Here is a 19,853-nt window from a genome sequence, read left to right as displayed (position 1 = left end):
GATGCTCAGCGGCTTCGGACCCAAGGTTCCCGGCATGCTTGTCTGCACGTAACTACCGCTTGCATCTTCCGTCGCTCCCAGGATCCCGGCTGGAGGGTTCCGAGCTCGACTGCAGTGCGACTCTCCTCGTTCTGCTTGACCCACTTATCCCTGGTCCCACGTGGCTCCCCTCGCCCCCTGGCTGGGAAGCAGCAGGTCGCCGAGCCTCTGGAATTTCCCCCACACACGCACACACATTTAATAGCAGACTTCGCTTCTTCACCTGTGACATGGGTTCAGAAAGCTCCGCCTATATAAGTAGCATGGTGTGACAGGACCTAGATCCTACAATTCCCCAAAAGTCAGACGTAAACTGCCTCCCACCTATGAAGAAGAATTTCTTATCTCAAGCCCTTTTCATGTGCTGTCCCTTCTACTTGGAGGGCCATTTCTTCAAAATCCTGATGCAAAATCACTTACTAGTTTTCCTTGACATTGCAGACAGGAGGGAATCTGTTGCTGCCTCCTTGGGTACTCAGATGCCTAACTTCTTTGCTTTCCCTATAATTTTCCTTTTCCCTCTTGAGTATTGGCCCAATTACACTGGGAGTCACACCAATCTTCAAATGTGTGCATTTTAATTTTAAGATAATCTCTAGCAAGTCATAGGGACCTCCTGGGGACCAGAAGAGAGAGAAGAGGCAGAGACTTTTCTTTTTGCAGTACCAGCTGTCAATGGCAGCTGAGGCCTTGGTGAATGAGCATCTTCTCAAGGCATCAGCAACCTCTTGGGGTGGGGGTGGGGGGAGCCAGGCAGTTAAAGACAAGCATTGGGAGGGCTCAGATTCTACCCTGGGGGATCCTGGGAAGTTGAAGATTGGCACCTGTCCCCCAGGCTTGGCTTCTGACCCTGGTGCTCCAGCATGCCTTCCCAAGTCCACTGTACAGGAGCTTAGGATCCTTTCCCAGTGAGCCAAGACATGTCACCAGTCCTGCAGGAATGAGAGAAAGAGAGTCAAAACAGAAGAGGGTAGATTCCCATTCTGGGCATCATGATAGCCCAGAGGCTATCTTCATGATAGCAAGAGGCCTCTCTGTGCCAGATCCTGGTGCCCAGCAGGGAAATGTACTTGGGTAGAGGAAGGGTAGATCACTGGGTGGAGGTTCTGGGCTGAGGTGGGAAAGGCTTAGAATGGTCAATGGGAAGGACAGAGGACACACGTACTTGCTGTGCAGCATAAACAACCTTTGCGAAGGCAAGAGAGAGAAACAGAAGGCCAGGAAAAGACCATGTTATTCATCATGTCTACTGTTGGTCCTCCATTGTTTCCAGCTTAAGACCTATCTATCCCATAGCCTCTAGCCCCATAGTATTCTTTTTCCCCAGTCCCTGAGAACTTTTCTCTGCACACATGTTGAGCCACAGTAGAGTGTTATTGGCACCAGGCTGGGTTGAAGGTAATGACCAGTGCCTGATGCCTACCAGACTCCAGACAACCATCCCATATCTCTGCAGGGCATATCCAGAAACATCACTAGCTGCATTTCCCCATTTATCTACTGCTAGACTCAGCATAACCACATAGGTTAAGAGTTCAGATCTGGTGATCACCCAAGCAATTAGCTGTGACCCCTTCCCACATCATTGGCCTTGGTCTGGCCCTTTCTGCCTCCTGTATGCACATATATCCATCCTGCTCATGATCCATGCCCCACACTGCCTAGCATTCCTGGAAACCTAACTTGAAGGGTACCAAGAGTTAGAGGAAGGGCCCTGAAAGATTAGGGGTAGGAAGGCAGCTGCTGCCAAGTTAGCTGGTGAGTCAATCCTACAGGAGACTTAATCCCCCACCCCAAGGCCTCCCACACTCACTCCACCTCCCGCTTCCGGATGGCACGGCCTGAGGCGAGCACCTCGGCCACCTTGGATACGATGGGATCGTAGTTCATGCTGGCCACGGCAATCACTTCGTCACCTCTGTAGAGAAAGGGTGGCTGGACCTGAGGACTGCCTAGAATAGGCCCTCCTTTTCTTGCTCAAAGCTGATGTTCTACCACTTGAACCATACCTCCACTTCAATGGCCATGTCCATTTTGAATATTGGCACCCTCCTGTCCACCAAGAACTTGGGGAGGGATCTTGCCCAGGGCAACAGGATGTCCTGAGCACCTAGTCCTCCCTTTGTCCCAGCCTAGACTTTAGCCTTCCCTAGGGAAGCATCAGCCCTCAGCAACACTCAGAGTTTGTGTAACTTTCATTCTAAAAGCACCCACCTAAAAGAACTATCGGGAGGATAAAAATGCTTGACCAATGGGTAGTAGTAAGAGTTCTCATTGCCCTTTCACCTTTCCTCTATTTACCTCCTGCCCAGTTGCCTCCCTTTGCCACTTGGCCCACCTGTTGGCTAAGCCCCCTCCCCAGGAGGAAAACTTTTCTGGAATGTCTCCCTTCCCCACCAGGCTCCAGGTGCTTTGTGCCCCTGCTGCACCCATTGTTCTCACTTGGTGTAAAAAGCCACAAACTTCAGCTCTTCCAGATCCCCCTGGATGATGACGTCGTCAAAGCCTTCTCCGTAGCCTGTGGGCCAGGCAGGTGGGTGGCGTCCACGTAAGCCAGGGAGGCAGTGGGGGGCTTCACTGCTCCCCACCTCTACCCTCTTAACCCGTGGCTGGTACCCCCCGTTTCCATGCACTTTTTAGGTAGACTCTAGTTACACACACACACACACACACACACACACACACACACACACACACACACACACACACACACACACACACACACACACACACACGGCATCATTTCCAGTTCCTAGGATGGACTCAGCCCCGACCCTAACATCTTGCAGGCCTCACCTCTACTCTCAAGCCCCGCCCCTAGTCGCTCTAAGCCCCGCCTCTTGCGAGACTCCTAGTTACCTGCATAGCGCAGGCTCTTCCCGAACATGGCAGTCCACAAGTAGGGCACCGTGCTGATCTCCGCCTCCTGCGCCAGCATGTTCTGGGCTGCCACGCGCCCTGTGAGACCCAGAGCAGTGCAAGCTCGGACCTTTGCCCTCGCCACACCCACACTACCTGCCCCTGCGCTCTTGGGGGGGCTCTGACAGGTGTGGCCCACGTGCAGGTGCAGCTGATTCATAAAGGGAAACACCTGACTGGAGAATTTGAATGACATGCCCTAGGTCTTGTTGGGGATGTGGGAGAGCTTCTATATTTCCACTGTGACCACTGGCAGCTAATCAGACACATCAGGTTCAAAGAAAGAGGACCAATGAAGTACAAAGGTCTGGGAAGCAGAAATGGCAGGCGGTATGGAACAATTTGAAAGAACAGCATGGGTAGCTCCCCAGTTCCTGTAAGACCCTACCAGACTCCATAGTTGAAATATATGAGAACCACTCCCTGTACCTATCTGCCCAGTTAATTTCTAAGTCCTAATTCTGTTTTGCTGAGTAAGCCTTTGGTTCCTTACCAGCAACTTTACACCCTGAACAGAAACGGGTGCCAGGAATGAAGTTTCAGATAGTAAATGGGGAAAGGGAAGGTGGGTACAACGGGAAAATCCCTGGTTCTGGACCAGAAGTCCAGCAGTCCAGTCTGTGAGGCCTTGAGCTGGCTAATTTACAGGAATCTTCAGCTTAAGGGCCTAGACAGATGTATGTAGTAGGTAAGGCTCAGGGAACTTGGTGGCCACTAAATATGGTGAGGGGAAATGTACTCAATGAGCTGTACTAGATGGCTATTCAAAGTTACATGAGGCAACTGAGTTCACAGAGAAAGTCCAGAGGCCCAAAGGAGACAGACTTTGAGTGGGAAGCTGGCCTACTAATTCCCACTTCCCTTCTCTCCAGGGTGACTGCAAAGGTTGGTTGCCAATGTATCTTTGAGAAAAAGGAAAAGACCAGTGGAAAGACACCTGGTGATTATGCCTGGTTAAACACAGTATTCAGAGGGCACTAGAAGCAGGTGTCTGGAGATGGACTACAGGGCTTGCTCTGTGCATTGTTTTGATCACCTAAAAGAGGCTGTCCAGACAGGCTGCCACCGAGCACAGGACTGATGATCCCAGACCAGAAACTGAGGCATGAGTCTGGAGGAGGCTGAGATCCTGGGATAGCCTCCCACCCCTCTCCATGCCTCAGGGCTGGCCATACCCTGCACATGAGCCATCTGCCAGTGTGGGATGTTCACTTTCCGGTTGTTCCTCCAGGCAAGGGGAAAGGTGACAGCATCACCAGCAGCAAACACGCCAGGAACATTGGTCTGCATCATCTGTGGGGAGAGAGACCAAGGTTCTCTGGGTGGGACAGGGGCCAACATGGACCTCCAACCACCTCTAGCCCAACCAGTCCCCTGCCCACTCCACAGCCCCACCTTGTTGACAGGAATGAAGCCTCGGGAATCCAGACTAATGCCACTCTGCCTCAGGAAGCCTGTAGCGGGCACCGCACCTAACAGGACAGAGGCTACTGTGTCTACAACCTGGTCCCACCCTGAGATATGAATAGTCCACATCCTTCACCTGCTGTACATGCCCCCAGACTGATCATCATAGCTACCCACCTGGGGCCTTCATGCATCTATCCCCTCTGCCCACACCCCTTGACTTCCATCCAACTTCAGGATCACCTCCTCCAAGAAGCCCCCAGGGGACAGTCAGCTGGTCATACCTTTCCTACTTTGTGCTGCTATCTTCCAATTTTGCACCTCCTCTTCCCCCCCCCCCCAACTGTCACTTCAGCTTTAGTAGGAATCAGTTCAAGGCTTGTCTATGTCCTACAGCTCAGACAGGGCATGGAATTGAATAGCAGTCTGTAGCAGTCATTTGGTATATACTCCTTTCCAGGCCTAGCCCAAGTAAGTTAGGTATAGGATTCCCAACAGCCCTGGGAAGTGGGTACCACTGATGTCTTCATTTCACAGAGGTGAAACTGAGGCTCGGGGATGGGGGAGGCAAGTCTAAGAATGTGTGATGGCTCTGCTCATTTGTGTCTGCCTACCCACCCAACTCACCAATGCCTACCACACAGACATCAGCCCGCAGGATCTTGCTGCTCTTCAACACGACCTCCTTCAGCTGTGGGGAGTGGGAGGAGGTGAACAGGTGGGCCTACCTCGGAGCACAGGAAGAGTGTCGGGCCATAGCAGTGAGGAAAGACAAGAGCCCACCTTTCCCTCCTGGGCCCGTAGCTCTGACACCTCTGTCTGCATGTAGAACTTTACCCGATTGTTCTCGAACATCTACCAAGACAGGTATACAAGTAAGTAGTGGGAGCTGGGCTGGACACCAAGGGTTTCCGAGGGGGTAGGCTAACCTTCATTAGGGCACGACCAACCCTGGTCCCCAGGAACTTCCGGAAAGGCGTCTCCTCCAGCTCCACCACGGACACAGAATGGGCCTTCTCTGTTAGGTAGGCGGCCACCTCCATCCCTATGGTGGTAGGCAGGAGTGGCAGAGCTGGCAGGCACTGGCCATGATGGCCTTCCCACCTCTGTCAACAGTATCAGCCACTCACCTAGGAAGCCAGCTCCCACAACAACAGCATTTCGGCCCCGGGCCAGCCTCACCACACGATTGGCATCCTCAGGCGTCCGGATGGTGAACACATTCTCTACCTCTTTGCCTTTGCAGCTCAAGCTCTTAGGGCTGAGAGACAGCAACCCAGTGAGACCCTTTTGGCCTAGCCAGAGTCCCATCCAGTGTCCCAACAGAGGGCAAGAGGGATGACCACCCACCTGCTCCCTGGTGCCAGTAGCAGCTTGCTGTACTCCAGCTTGAAGCCATCCTTAAACACAACTTTCTTGTTTCTCACGTCTACAGTGACCACCTGTAATCTCCACCCCCAAGGCAGAGTGAGATCTGGGGATGGCCCAGGACCTTACTGGCCACTTCCAGTGCCAAGCTAGGCTCTGAAAAGCCATCCTGGGCCTTCATTCTGTAAGCCTTGGGCACTGGTTGCCCCTCAAAACCTGTGTGAAGACATGCTCTCTGGCACTGATCTGATCACCTATCTCCCCACATCCTGGAACTCTGCCTGTGTCCATGATCCCACCGAGAATACCTGACAGATCACTGGTAGTTAGTCCTAACTAACCAGGAGGCTGAGATCTGAGGACTGCAGTTCAAAGCCATCCCGGGAAGAAAAATCCATAATTCTCTTACCTCCCTTCAATTAACCAGTTTGTGACTCAAGTAGTAGAGCACCAGCCTTCAGCCAAAAAAAAAAAAAAAGCCAAGCAAGAGTTCAAGGCTCTGAGTTCAAGCTCCAGTACTGATACACACACACACACACACACACACACACACACACACACACACACACAGTACCAGGTCTGTGCAGTAGGATCAGAAGGCAGAATAACCCTCCCCTCAGATGCCACCATGACCTCCTGATCCTTCTGGTTGCTATTAACCCCTTCATTAGCATATTTCTTGCCCATAACCTCATACCTGGGCTTCTGTGAGCACCTCGATGCCATAGGCCCGGAAGAATTCTTTGGGCCTCAGGGCCAGCTGCTCAGGCTGTGCATCCAGGGACTGAAGAACATAGTTAAATTGAGACAGTGCCAGGTGGCCACACTTCCCTTTTTCAACAGAGGACACAGAGCCCCAGGGAGAGTGAGGCCAGCCCTGGGTCACATGGAGGCCGCAAGACAGAACTCAATAAACCCAGGTCTTTTAAGGGCACCCCAGATGGTCCTGGTATGAGTGGAGAGGGGCGGTTTGACATGTCCCTGAGGATGACAAGTCCCAAGGGAGCTTGACAGGGACCCAGTAAGTTAGGGATCCAGGTCACTGACTGTGACCCTCTGGGCCCCACTCTCCCACCTTGCTGAGTTTGGGGCGGTCATAGGGGAGGTGCCGGTCTAGCGTGCACAGGACGATCCGGTCTGAGAAGCCCTCCTGGCGCAGTGTCTCTGCACACACCAGGCCAGCAGCACCTGAAGGAAGGGTACTGTTCTCCATAATCCACTTCTCCCTCATCCTCAACCCCCAACCTGCCCCTCATGACTCTAACACCAACCTGCACCCACAATGAGCACGTTGGTACTCCCGCTATGCCCAGCACTTGGAGAGATGCACTTGGCCATCACCTTGGTCCTTCGCTGCAGCTGCAGGGCCTGGGAGTGGCAGGAGGATGGAAGCAGCTGGAAGCTTGTGTCATCCTGGCTGACCAGGTCCTGCTGCTCCAGCCCAGTCTCATGTCCATGCAGCTCTTCTACTCCTACGCCAGCTTTCCTTCCACCAGAGCCGGGGCACTGTTTCTTCTTGCTTTCCTTCCCTCACCCACTTTCTCTTTTTATTTTTTTTTGGGGGGCAGGTATGCCGATCCTGGGGCTTGAACTCAGGGCCCGAGTGCCATCCCTTAGCTTTTTCTGCTCACGGCTAGCATGCTCTTATTTGAGCCACAGCTCTACTTCAAGCTTTTTGATGGTTAGAGATAAGTGTCTTGGAGACTTTCCTATCCAGGCTGGCTTTAAACTGTAATCCTCAGAACTCAGCCTCGAGTAGCTTGGATTACAGGTATGAATCACCAGCACCCAGCTCTCACTGGTTCATTTTTCTGAGCCAAGATACCCTGCTTGGCCTCTGCCTGACTCCTAAGCCATCCCTTACCTGCTTGCTGGCCCGAATGTACACCTTCTCCTTCTCAATCTTCACCTGCAAGAGCATCAGTGTTCAGGACTGATCTGTAAGTGTTGATCAGGCATGATTCTGTACTCCCAGGCTTTCATTAGGTACTCCCAGCCCCACCTGGAACTTGTGCAGACTGTCCAGGCCTGGGAAGTCTTCCAGGTCTCCAGTATTTATGTTGAAGCAGGCACCATGCCAAGGGCAGCGCACCCGGCCCCGGGATAGCACGCCTGGAGGATGGTGAGGCAGATTGGAACAGGGACTCCTCTCCAAGGATCCCTATGCCCCAGCACCTACTGGTGTTCCCCATAGCTCTGGAGACCCCAGTAATAGATAAAAGATGCTATTGTTAGGGAGGAGCCAAGCAAGCCTACTGGAGTAAAAGCAGGGATGGTCCCACCCAGCTTTCCACATGTGCCCCAACATCTCACCTTTAACCAGGGGTGCACCATAGTGTGGACACTTGTGGCCTAGGGCATGGTATTCTCCATTGTCTTTCACTAGCAGCACCTTCCCCCAGCCCAGCTCCACTTCCCGCATCCTGGGGAAAGGGTTGCACTCAGTGGTCAGGCTGAGGATGCAGGCCTTTGGGTGCCTACTTCAGAGTCCAGACTTCCAGGGAGCAGGCCTAGATCAGAAGCCCCTCCCAACCTCCCACCTCGGCTCACCCCTCATCCAGAACCTCCATCTCTTTGCCCTCTGACACCCTCCCAGGCCCAGCACCCACTGGCCATTCTCCAGATCCTTGACATGACAGACGGCAGCCTCCACGCAGTCCTGAGGACCAGGGTAGGGGTGTGGGGCAGGCAGACGCTCCTCTGTGTGGAAGTGGCGGGCAGTGCCGTTGCCCTGGTAGGCCCGGGGGCTGCCCTTCCCTCCTGCTGACAGCTCCTCTTTGCCTCGCTCCTTCTCAGGCAGCACCACTTCAATCTTGAGCTCCACTGTGGGCAGGGCCAACCCATGAGCCCTTTGTGGAAGTGCAGGACCCTTGGCCCTGCCCCTCCATCTCCCCTCTAAGCCCTCTGCTTTTCTAGAAAACAGAGGGACAACAAGCAAGTTTTCTGGGTCTATTTGAATTCAACTCTGTATCTTTCCTTTTCTTTTCTTCTTTTGCAGTACTGGGAGTGAAACCCACACTAAGGCAAGCACCTTACCACTGAGCTCTACTCCCAGCCTCTAGGGTTTCCATTACCAATAGCAAAATTAGTGGAGGATCAGAGACTAGGGCTCTTTTCACCCCTAAACTGTCCCTTCCCCAGCAACCTCTGTGAAAGAATCCTGCTTCTTTCTTATCCTCTGGTAAATATGATGCCTCTGGCATCTCAGAGATACATGAGGGAATGACTCCTGAAAACAGCAGGGAATCTGAGTGAGGAAGTCCAGAGACCACGGTTTACACACACACACACACACACACACACACACACACACACACACACACACACACACACACACACACACACACACACACACACACACACACACACACACACACACACACACACACACAGAGCCACCAGGTACTAGGGATTAAATCAAGGTCCTCATATGTGCTAGGCAAGTGTTTACCATTTTAGCAACTCCCCCAGCCATTTTACTTTAATTTTGCTACTAGCGTTTACTTAGTGCCTTGGTCTTTCTGGGCAGGCACCCTAGCACTGAGTCACTCTGCCACCCCCTTTTTTATGTTGGTCATTTTCAAGAGAAGGTAACTTCATGCCTGGGTAGGTCTGGTCTGTGATCCTCCTATTTGTCTTTTTCTTTGTCACTAGGATGACATGCATATACCACTGTGCTGAGCTACTTTGCTTCCTCCTCCCAAGCTTGAGATGACAGGTAACATGCCATCCTGTGCAACCTTTAATTAAGATGAAGTCTTGAGAACTTTTTATGCTCTGGTTGGCTTTGAATCACAATCCCACAATCTCTGCCTCCTAAATAGTGAGGATTGCAGACTTGAACAACCTTTTTTTGTTTGTTTGTTTTCTTCTTTGGTGGGTCGTGGGGCTTGAACTCTGGGCCTGGGCACTGTCCCTCAGCTCTTCAGCTCAAGGCTAGTGCTCTACCACTTGAGCCATAGCTCCATTTCTGGTTTTCTAGTGATTTATTGGAGATAAGAGTCTCACAGACTTTCCTGCCTGGGCTGGCTTTGAACCGAGATCCTCATATCTTAGTCTCCTGAGTAGCTAGGATTACAGGCGTGAGCCACCAGCGCCCGGCTTTTATTTTGGTTTTGAGACAGTGACATACTGCTTTGCCTTGGCTGACCTAGAATTCAAATCCTTGTCTCTACCTCCCAAGTAGCTGGGATTATAGACATGTCCTACCACACTCAGCTTCACTGTCCTATTCTTGCAACTTGACTATTACGTTTGAATACATTTTGTTATTGTTTTGTTTTCCTGAGGTAGGGCTTGACTATGTAGCCTGGCTGGTAGCTAGCCTTTAACTCAAGATCCTCCAGTCAGCCTCTTGAATGCTGCAATTAGAGAATTGAACCCTAACGGCCATCTTGAATAGATTTCTCAAAGTTAAAAAAAAAAAAAAAAAAGATGAGTACTGAAGTGTGGTTCAGGATTAGAAACTTTGCCTAACATTTGCAAAGCTCTTTTGATTCATAGCACTACCAAAAAAAAAAAAGTATACAACATAATTCCATTTTTTCCCCTGTACTAGGGGATGAATTTAGGGCTCACATAAGCTAGGCAAGTCCTCCAAGTCCTCTACCACATGAGCTCTACCATCCCATACTATTTTTTGTGTGTGTGCAGGTCCTGGGACTTGAACTTACCACCTGGGCACTATCTCTAAGCTTTTTTGCTCAAGGTTACTCTACCTCCGAGCCACAGCTCCACTTAATGGCTTTTGGCAGTTTATTGGAGATAAGAGTCTCACATGCTTTCTTCCCCAGGCTGGCTTCAAACTGTGATTCTCAGATCTCAGCCTCCTGAGCAGCTAGGATTACAGGCATGAATCACTGGAACCAGTTTTGTTTTGTTTTTTTTTCAGTCATGGGGCTTGAACTCAGGGCCTGAGCACTGTCCCTGAGCTTCTTTTGCTCAAGGCTAGTGCTCTACCACTTGAGCCACAGCGCCACTTCTGGCTGGTTCTGTGCATGTGGTTCTGAGGAATCAAACCCAGGGCTTCATGCACTCTACCACTAGGCCACATTCCTAGCCCTCCAGCTTTGTGTTTGAGATAGGGTTTCACTAAATTTTCCTTGGCTGGCCTCACACTCACAATCCCCTTGCCTCTACCTCCCAAGTAGCTGGGATTATAACCATGCACCACCATAACACCTCACCTAGCTGAACATTGTGTGTGTGTGTGTGTGTGTGTGTGTGTGTGTGTGTGTGTGTGTACTATGAGCACTATGTTCCCCCTTTCCCCCTACCCCACTCAAGGCCATGCCTTCACGTTTGGCTTTTTGCTAGTAAATCGAAGGTAAGAGTCTCTTGATTTATGTACTCAGACTGACTTAGAACCTGGATCTTCAGATCTCAGCTTCCTGAGTAGATAGGATTGCAGGAGTGAAGGCCCAACTTCTTAAAATAGCTGTCCTTACCAGTTTGGGATCCATTCATCTTTTACCAAGTCCTGGATTTGTGACAACTTCCTGTACAGCGTGGGGGAGGGGGGCGCAGGCAGTCCATATGGGCAGATCAGAGTGTGCAGCCCCTCACAGGCCCCTCACAGTTCGCTTCCTCAGGTGCCTGCGGGGCCTACTCTAGCTGGCGACTGTTGTGTTCTTCATACTTTTCTGCATTTGCCAAATTCCCTATGACGTGCCTGGGGTATTTTTCTAATTAGAAGGGAACAATAAACAGAATTTTTAGCAGCGATAATCCGGCCTCCTGGAGTTGCTGAAGAGAGGGGAGGAAGGGGGGAAGATGGAGGAGGAAGAAGCTGAGCTCCTGGCACAGCATGGGCTCATGTGGGAGAAAGAGGCTCCTCTCTCAGTTCCCAAGGCACCAGTGTCTCCAGGCTGCCTGGGTTCCCGCTTCCCTCCACTTCACACCTGACATAGCTGCTGAGCCTTGGCCTTTGCCCACCCATTCTCCTCGTTTACTTGAGTAGGCTGCCATCCTCCGGTCCCTGGCTAGGTTGTATGCTACTCCTCAGACATAGCCGCTTCTGCGTCCCTGCCTGTCAGGCCCCTGCATGTTGCCTCTCCATGTTGCCTCATCCCCTCACTCAGGCCCAGACCCCTTCCCCATCTGCAAGTCCCGGCCTGCAGCTCAAGCCAAGGCACTGCAGGGGAAGGGGTGAAGGTCAGTCCGTTTACTTGAGCCTGGCAGGGAGTGCTCATGTGCACAAGGCCACTAGATGGCTGTGTCCTGTAGAGGCTTCTCCTCCATTTTCCACGCTTGATGTCATGGTGTTAGAATGTTTTTGGAAGAATCAAAAAGAAAAATACTTAAGGCTCAGCTGACATCAGGGAAGAGAGCTGTGGGAGTCCACAGGAACTGCCTGGCGGGGAGGGGAGGGGAGGGCAGATGACGCCAAGCCAGGCTGCTCCCACCCTCCACTTTCTTCCAGAAGTATGCACAGTGCTCCTGATACAGCCATGCAGGATGCCATTAAGTCAAGAGCAGTGGCAGAGGGCTGGGAAGGTGGCTCAGTGGTAGAGTGCTTGCTTGTATGCACGAGGCCCTGGGTTCGATTCCTCAGCACCACATAAGCAAAAAGAAAAAAGCCAGAAGTGGTGCTGTGGCTCAAGTGGTAGAGCGCTAGCCTTGAGCTGAAGAGCTGAGGGACAGTGCCCAGGCCCAGAGTTCAGGCCCCACGACCGGACCCAAAAAATAAAATAAAATAAAATAAATAAGAGCAGTGGCAGAAAGGCAGGTGAGGAGGGTGGCTCTGCTCACATAGCCAGATCAACCGCAGCTCCAGGATCCCCAGCTGCCCATAAGACCCTGCTTTACCCTTCTGGGCCTCAAGATTCCTTAGTTATAAAATGGAGAGGAGAGGCTAAAGGTGTAGTTCAGTGACAGAGTACATGCTTAGCATGTACAAGGCCCTAGGTTCAAACCAGCACATCACCCAACACACACAAAAATCCTGAGGGAATAGCATTTACTTGTTACATATATATATATATATATATATATATATATATAGATATAGATATATAGATAGATAGATAGATAGATAGATAGATAGATATAGATATAGATATAGATATGTATGTATTCTGTACGTGTATATATAGAACATAACTCCATGTATTTGCGTGTGTGTGTGTGTGTGTGTGTGTGCGCGCGCGCGTGCGCCTGTGTGTATGTGTATGTGTATAGAATGGAAGCTTAATGAGTATAATTGGGAAGAAGTAGTGTATTTTGGTTTGCCTTGATTCTGGGAATTGAACTCAGGACTTTTCACATGTTGAACACTCACTCTATCCACTATGCTACACCCCCAGACTTCATTTTATCAACTAGCTCTGAGCCTCCTAGCAGCCATAGTGAAAAGCAAAAGCCTCCAGGTAGCACTTCTGGCCTAATAAAAAATAAGAAACTAGATGTCAGAAGAAGCTGTCCTGGGGCTAGGAAGGTAGCTCAGTGGTAGAGCGCTTGCCTTGCATGCCTGAGGCCCTGGGTTCGATTCCTCAGCACCACATAAGCAAGAAAAAAAAAGCCAGAAGTGGCGCTGTGGCTCAAGTGGTAGAGTGCTAGCCTTGAGCTGAAGAGTTGAGGGACAGCACCCAGGCCCAGAGTTCAGGTCCCACGACCGGACCCCCCCCCAAAAAAAATAAATAAATAAAAAGAAGCTGTCCTTCTTCCTTGTTTTGTGCTCAGCAGGAACTGGCCTAGCATCTTATCAGGAACAAGGAAACACCAGGACAGTACTCTAGGGAGCAAGCTCAGAGGGAGCTCAGGAAGCAGGTGCTAGAGCGCACAGAGACAGATGAGCAGAGAGGAGTGGAAGGATAAATGTTTGCCCAAGGGTCTTGTGCTATCTCTGCTGTTTATGTGGCCCCAGCTAACCTCTACTGAAATCTCATGCCCATATCCTGCAATCTCCTAAGCTTCACCCCTGACTAACCCAGCCTCCAGTTCAGGAGAATGTAAGTGATTCCTGGATGCCAGGTCCTATGCTAAGTGAAACACCCCATTTTATACATCAGGGACATGTAGGACTTGAGAGGGTCTATCACCTGCCCAAGACCACATAGCCAGGAAGGGGCGGGACTAGATTGTTGCTCATGAGTTCAAGCTCTTAGCACTGCCTCTGGGTTTATGAGAATGCCTAAACAGCATTGGAGCTCAGCCTGGGTAACATAGTGAGACTTTGTCTTAGAAGGAAAAAAAGAGAATGAGGAGAGAGAGAGCAGGAGGGAGGGAGGGAGGGAGAGAGGGAGGGAGGGATGTCCTGCCAGCCTGGATATTGTAAAGAAAGAAAAGGGAAGTGGGCTCTGGTGGGCTTTCTACACCTTATGAAGGGAGGGAGAGGTGGGGGAGGCAGAGAGAGACAGACAGACAGACAGACCACACCAAAGTCACCTGTGGTCCCAAACAGGCCAACCATTTGGGGTCCATAAAAGAACCTGTATCTGAGACCTTGGTGGTTATTGCCTATAGCTACTCAAGAGGCTGAGATCTGAGGATTGCAGGGTGAAGCCATCTCAGGCAGGAAAGTCTGTGAGACTCTGCAATTATCCAGAAAAAGCCTAGAAATGGAGGTGTGGCTCAAGTGGTAGAGTGCCAGCTGTGAGCAAAAAAAGCTGAGAGCATCAGGCCTAGAGTTCAAGCCCCAGTACTGGTTGGCGCGCGCGCGCACACACACACACACAAACACACACACACACACACACACACACACACACACACACACACACACACACACACACACACACACAAAGAACCTGCAGGTGACATATTCTGCCCAGGGTCTCCTGTCAGCCCAGCAGTCCTACAGGTGCCCAGTGAGTGGCCAGCTGGCATCCCCCTGTCCGCTTCTGAAGAGGGAAGGCAGAGACCAAAATTGACAGATATTGAAAGGGGAGACACTGATCAACATGCGTTGTGCTCATAAACTGACATGTTGAATTGAGACCCCTTCGTACAACTACTTAAAGATAATAACGATAGACCTCATTTACTCAAGCCAGGAGGAGCAAACCCAGCCCAGTTCTGGGTGTCCATGGCACAGCAGTAGAAGAGGAGGAAAAGAGGATTCAGGGGCAGGGGCAAGCAGGCTATCTGCCAGGCAACACATCACAGCTCCTCTCCCTCCCCCAGGTTCTCCTTCAAACCCAGGAAAAAGGAGAAAAGGCTCACAAGTTCCAAGGTAATGGAGCCGATAGGTATCAGGTAAGGGGATCCGGGGTGAGCTGGCAGGGGCAAATTGGGTGCAGGTGGGTGGAGTACTAGCTGGACTCTGGAGGGCTCCCCAGATCTCAGTTTCTCCATCCCTGTCATGGCTGCATGCCTTGCCTCCCTGGATATTGTGAAGAGGGAAGTAGGAAAGTGGGGATCAGAGGGGGAACCCCACAGACATCATCTCTAATGGAAGAGCAGATCTCCACTTCCTTAGCACCCTGCAATGGTCCCTTCTGTGGTAGAGCCCTTAGGCTAGACAGAGCAGGGCATTTCTGTAGAAAGGGGATGCTACCCAGAGAGGCTGAGATGGCAGTCTAGGATCACACAGCCGGTCAATAAGGCAGGTAAATAAAGGCATTGGAACTACTACTGTATCTATCCTTCCAGCAATTTAGAAAGGTCAGGGTGGACAGTCTCATCATGTAGAGGAAAACTGAGGCTCAGAGAGGTCATACCATGGCTGAAGACATCCCTACAGCCCCTCCAACTTGGCAACAGGAGGGGTCCTCTCCTCCCTGCTTCAAGGAGGATTCAGCTGCTATTCCTGCCATGGGCACCCAAGCCCCAAATAGAGAGGGGCATTTGGCAGTGTGGGGGGGTCCTGAAGAACCTCTCCAGCCCCCCCTCACCCCTTCCTATCTAACAGCGCATTAACATTCCGGGCTCCTGCCTAGCCTGACCTACTTTGGAGGCTGGCGGAGTGCAGGGGGGAGGGGAGGAAGGTAGAGGAGGAGGGAGGGTGGTGGAGAGAGGAGGAGGAGGAGGAAGGGCTAAAGAAGGAGGAGGAGGAGGACTTAAGAGGAGAGGAGGTACCTGGCTTGGGCTTGGAGAAGCAGCCACCCATGGCGAGTGGCCTGAGGACTGGAGGGCGGCAGGAGCACAGATGGCTGGGAAGTCCTTGTCAGAGGCCTAGGGTGCCTCCCGCGGAGATGGGCCCCTTTCAGCCCTTAGAGATGCTGGAGCAGCCATCCCAGCCGGAGCTGCCTCAAGGACCTGTAGGGGACACTGGAGGCGGCAAGACAGGGCTTGGGGGGGGGGGATAGAAACAAAGACAGACTAGGAGTTTCTGGGAGAGCTGCATGTAGGGGCCATGCAGGACACCTTCCTTTAAGACCCTCTGGACTCAGTACCTCATACTCCCCTCCTTCTCTGCACAGCCTATGTCCACTGCTCCAATGTTGGTCACCTTCTGTCCAGCCCCAGAACTGCTTTGTCCAGAAATCCTCAGCGCCCAACCCACCCACCAGCCCACAACTTCCCTTCTCCAAATTCCATAACTCTGAGACCCTCCATTTTCCCAGAAGGCCATCAACGCTTGGGACACCTTGAGCAAGCCAGAGCCCTCCTAGTCCTTCTTCCAATGACAGTGACACAGAGCTGTCCCTGGTGTCTGCCTCCACCCTGGATGGCGACCACTAGGCACCCACCTCCTCCAAGGGCAGCCATTGCTCCTTGCTCCTAGTCCAGTAATGGCAGAGGCTGCCTGGCCTTGGAAGGCAGGGCAGGGAGGGCAGGGGTCCAGGAAGCCACAAAGCCTCTACCCCCTCCTCCTAGTAGAAGCTTTGGCCAGGAGGGGCTGGGGGTGTGGGGCTAGGCCAGTCCACTGGTCCCCAGGGAAACCCAGCTCCATGGTGAACAAATGGGCGGCCAGCCCAGGACTAATGGGGTTGGGGGAGAGGGAAGCCAGGCAGACAGCCCTGCCACAGCCTGTGCCCGGCAGCCATAAGGCACCGCCCCCCTCCATCCCATTCTGTGGTGCTAGGGTCATGTCCAACAGCGGATGGAGAAACTGAGAAACCAAGGTTTTGCCAAGGTCAAGCAGCAGGTGTTGCGGGGGGGGGGGGGGGGGGCAGGGGAATCTGTGTGCCATGTCAATCCCCTACCTATCTTAGGTCTAAGATGGGCAGGGCTCTAGGAGGCGCCCATACTACCTATGGCCTTGCAAGGCGCCGGCTGGGGGATGGGGTACCTGGTCAACAGAAAGATCACTGCAGCAGAGCTGGCCTCAGGGCCACAAGGTGAGCCTTCCCAAAGATGGGGCTTAACAGTGGACTTTGGAAGGCTCAGGACAAAGGCATTTGCTGCCCTGTTTACCACGGACTTTTCCACATTCCATCCGCCTTCAGCCCTCCATTTCCCCTGGAAGGTTTTCCTGAGACCCCAGGGAAGGCTGTTGAACAGTGCCTGAGAGCCAGGGGGCTGAGAAGGAGGAGGGGAAGGCCTACTCCTGCCTGGCCCTTCATCTTACCTGCCTGTTAAAAGTGGAGGCACCAGAGCCACTTGGGGGTGCCTTAGCTCTTTCCCTCACTTGTCATCCAGTATATAAAACTGAGCTGCCAGTGCCCCTTTCCCTGGGCGCCAAGGAGCTCTGGCTGAGGTCCTGGTTTCACTTGTGGCTCAGTCCTGTTCACCTTCTTGCTCAGAACTTACCTGCTGGGTAGGATCTAGTCCTACTGAGGGGAGAGGGGTGACCCCCGAGGGCCTGGCCAGACTTCCCTCCCTTCCCCGATGTCCAGAGCTTCAGCCTGGAAGAAGATTTGGTGGGGTCCTTGCCTTTCACCTATTGTGTGGGAGAATAGCTTGGACCCGACTTCAAAGGCGAAGATCTTTGCCTCACCCTGATGGGAGGGGCCCCCAAGTTTTGCTGAGTACTCTGTGTCGCTCCAAGCTGCCCATTATTGAAACGTTCTCAGCGCCTCGTGTAAACGCCAACCAGGAAGCCTGTACCTTGGTCCAAGGACCGCCGACCTGTGCGGCGGGTACTGATCCCCCCCTCACAGAGGTGCCCATGCTCGGGGGCAGGGCTTCCGGGGACCCCGCAGGGGTGGGATCGGCAGAAGCTTCCTTAGCTCCTTTGATGGGAGCCTTTCTCCCATTCCTCGGTCGGCCGCCCCCTTCCCGATCCCACTCCTTCATCTCCAGGAGCGGGGAGACTCCTGCTCCGCCGCAGCGGCTCCGGGAACGCTCGGGGATGGCGTCTGATCGCCTCGGTCCCGGCTCCAAGCTCCCCCCGTGGCGCTCCAGCCTCCTGTCCACTCTCCCTGCTTTCGCACGTGCAGCTCCCTGCGTCTGGGAAGCCGTTTTCCAGACCGCTGCATCCCGGTCACCCCTACCTCGCCAGACCCTAGCACCCCGGCAAGGGGGCCGGTGCTCGGGAGGGCTCCGCGGGGGGCCCAGGGCCGGGGGAGGACGGAGGGCCAGCCGGGCGCGGGAGGGTCAAGAGAGGGGGCTCCACACCCGGTGGGTTCATCTAGTCCCCGCAGCTGATCCTCCCCCAGCCCCCCAACGCATCGACCCCGGGTCCGAGACCCACGCGCGAGTGCGCGCTCTGCCCCGAGGCGCAGGGATGCGGGGCAGGGGTGGTGATGTAGGACCCGAGGTCCCCGGGGCCGGGGTCTCTGGGGCGGGCGCTCACCTGGGCTGGTGCGCGGGCCTGGGCTCCGGAACCGCTCGGGGCCGCGGCCGCTGGGGGGGAGGGGAAGGGGGAGGGGGGAAGGAGCGGGCGGGGGCGGGGCCGGCGCTGCGGCCGCACTGCGGCCGGGAGGGAGCCGCGGCGCCCAGCCCCGCCCCGCCTGGCCCGGACCCGCAAGGGGGTTCGGGGTCAGGGGTCACGCCGGGCCGGGGAGTGGGGGTCGGGGGAGTAGAGCCTGGGCGTCTTGATCGGAGCGGTGACAGTGGGAACGTGGATCTGCGTTCCCCGAGATCCTCCAGACACCCCCCCCTCCCCACCAGGGGATGACAAGCTGGTACCTGGGACCGGTCTCTGGGTCTCCATTGGTGGATGACACGGGGCAAGTTGAAATCTGCCTCCAGGAGAAAACTCAAATTACAGCCCTCAGCATCTCCCTCAGAGACCTCCACCCACCTTCCGGAGTTGGATCTCCCCGTCTTCTTTTCATTTTTGTGGTTTGGGTCTGTCGTGGGACTTGAACTCAGGGCCTGTGCTGTCCCTGAGATTTTTTGCTCAAGGTAGTGCACTACCACTTTCGGTTTTTAGGTGGTTCATTGAAGATAATGTGTCTCATGGATTTTTCCTACCTGGTTGGCTTTGAACCACAGTCTTCAGATCTCAATCTCTTGAGTAGCTAGGATTACACTTGAGAGACACCAGGGTACAGCTCTTTTCTTTTCTCTCTTCCTTCCTTCCTTCCTTCCTTCCTTCCTTCCTTCCTTCCTTCCTTCCTTCCTTCCTTCCTTCCTTCCTCCCTCTTTTCTTTTTCTTTTTTTGAGCCAGCCTTGGGCTTGAACTCAGGTCACGGGTGCTGCCCCTGAGCTTCTTTTGTTCAGGGTTAGTGCTCTACCACTTGAGCCACAGCACCACTTTTTCTGAGTAGTTTCCTCAGGGACTTCCCTGCTGGGGCTGGCTTCCAACTGTGATCCTGGATTACAGGTGTGAGCCGCCATTGCCCAGGCAGACAGACCTTTTATTTTGATTCCCAGCACCTGAGTGTTGCGTTGCTTGATATGCCTATCTTTTCTCCAACTCTGTGTAGCTGTGGTCAGGTGGCCTTGTCCCTCCAGCACAATTAACACCATGAGTCATATTAAGGGAAGTGATTTACACCTACCGTTCAACACATGGGAACCCACTAGCTCTGCTGGGGAAGGCAAATACCACACTCCTGCTCCACCCAACCCATCTTACAGATGGGAAGGTGGGGGCCTACTGAGGCTTGCCCACCAGCTGGATAATGGCCTGCATGGATTACAGTTCAATGCTGTGATGTGAGGCTCCTGCCTGCAGGGGGCCAGCATGAAGACAACCTTTGGCTTTCTACGGTGTGACTGTGGGCCAGTGCCATTGGAGAGGTCCCCCATCACTGGGCAGATGGCTGATGCCCTTGGCTGTTCCACACAATACTGATCTTGCTGCTGCTGGTACTGCTGTTGCTGCTGCTGCTCCTCTTCCTCCTCCT

The 19,853-nt window shown here is 53.2% G+C and overlaps 1 protein-coding gene across 7 annotated transcripts; it reads right to left on the bottom strand.

Annotated features, from left to right (window-relative positions):
- Positions 1-56: 56 nt before the first annotated feature.
- Aifm3 (AIF family member 3) lies at positions 57-18,427 on the bottom strand. 7 transcript variants are annotated; one of them, XM_069994285.1, is made up of 21 exons: positions 18,353-18,427; positions 15,751-15,962; positions 8,343-8,556; positions 8,047-8,156; positions 7,736-7,845; positions 7,598-7,642; positions 7,005-7,101; positions 6,809-6,921; positions 6,431-6,517; positions 5,716-5,807; positions 5,496-5,626; positions 5,295-5,410; positions 5,149-5,220; positions 4,993-5,056; positions 4,354-4,430; positions 4,134-4,251; positions 2,899-2,997; positions 2,482-2,557; positions 1,853-1,957; positions 1,205-1,225; positions 57-971 (listed from the first exon to the last, which is right to left on the bottom strand). In XM_069994285.1, exons 2-21 carry the CDS (start codon positions 15,779-15,781, stop codon positions 932-934), a joined length of 1,818 nt encoding a protein of 605 aa, XP_069850386.1. In that variant the 5' UTR covers positions 15,782-15,962; positions 18,353-18,427; the 3' UTR covers positions 57-931. The 7 variants fall into 7 exon arrangements, with proteins under 7 accessions (XP_069850386.1, XP_069850387.1, XP_069850388.1 ...); XM_069994286.1 differs by lacking the exon at positions 18,353-18,427 and adding an exon at positions 16,365-16,689; XM_069994287.1 differs by lacking the exon at positions 18,353-18,427 and adding an exon at positions 16,365-16,689 and having other exon boundaries at positions 15,751-15,942.
- Between the last annotated feature and the right edge of the window lie 1,426 nt (positions 18,428-19,853).

Source organism: Dipodomys merriami, unplaced genomic scaffold, assembly GCF_024711535.1.
Source record: "Dipodomys merriami isolate MVZ:Mamm:240054 unplaced genomic scaffold, mDipMer1.0.p SCAF_45, whole genome shotgun sequence".
NCBI lineage: Eukaryota > Metazoa > Chordata > Mammalia > Rodentia > Heteromyidae > Dipodomys > Dipodomys merriami.
The sequence above is the reverse complement of the archived record's forward strand: the minus strand, read 5'-3'. Positions and strand labels throughout refer to the sequence as shown.

What these genes read in the sequence shown, in the direction of transcription:
- Aifm3 (XM_069994285.1), bottom strand. Translation starts at nt 15,781, where the DNA reads ATGGGTGGCTGCTTCTCCAAGCCCAAGCCAG. An exon ending in TGTGGGAGCTGGCTTCCTAG is followed by an intron (nt 5,411 to 5,495) that starts GTGAGTGGCTGA and finishes CTACCACCATAG; the next exon opens with GGATGGAGGTGGCCGCCTAC. An exon ending in TGTCTGTGTGGTAGGCATTG is followed by an intron (nt 4,431 to 4,992) that starts GTGAGTTGGGTG and finishes CTGTCCTGTTAG; the next exon opens with GTGCGGTGCCCGCTACAGGC.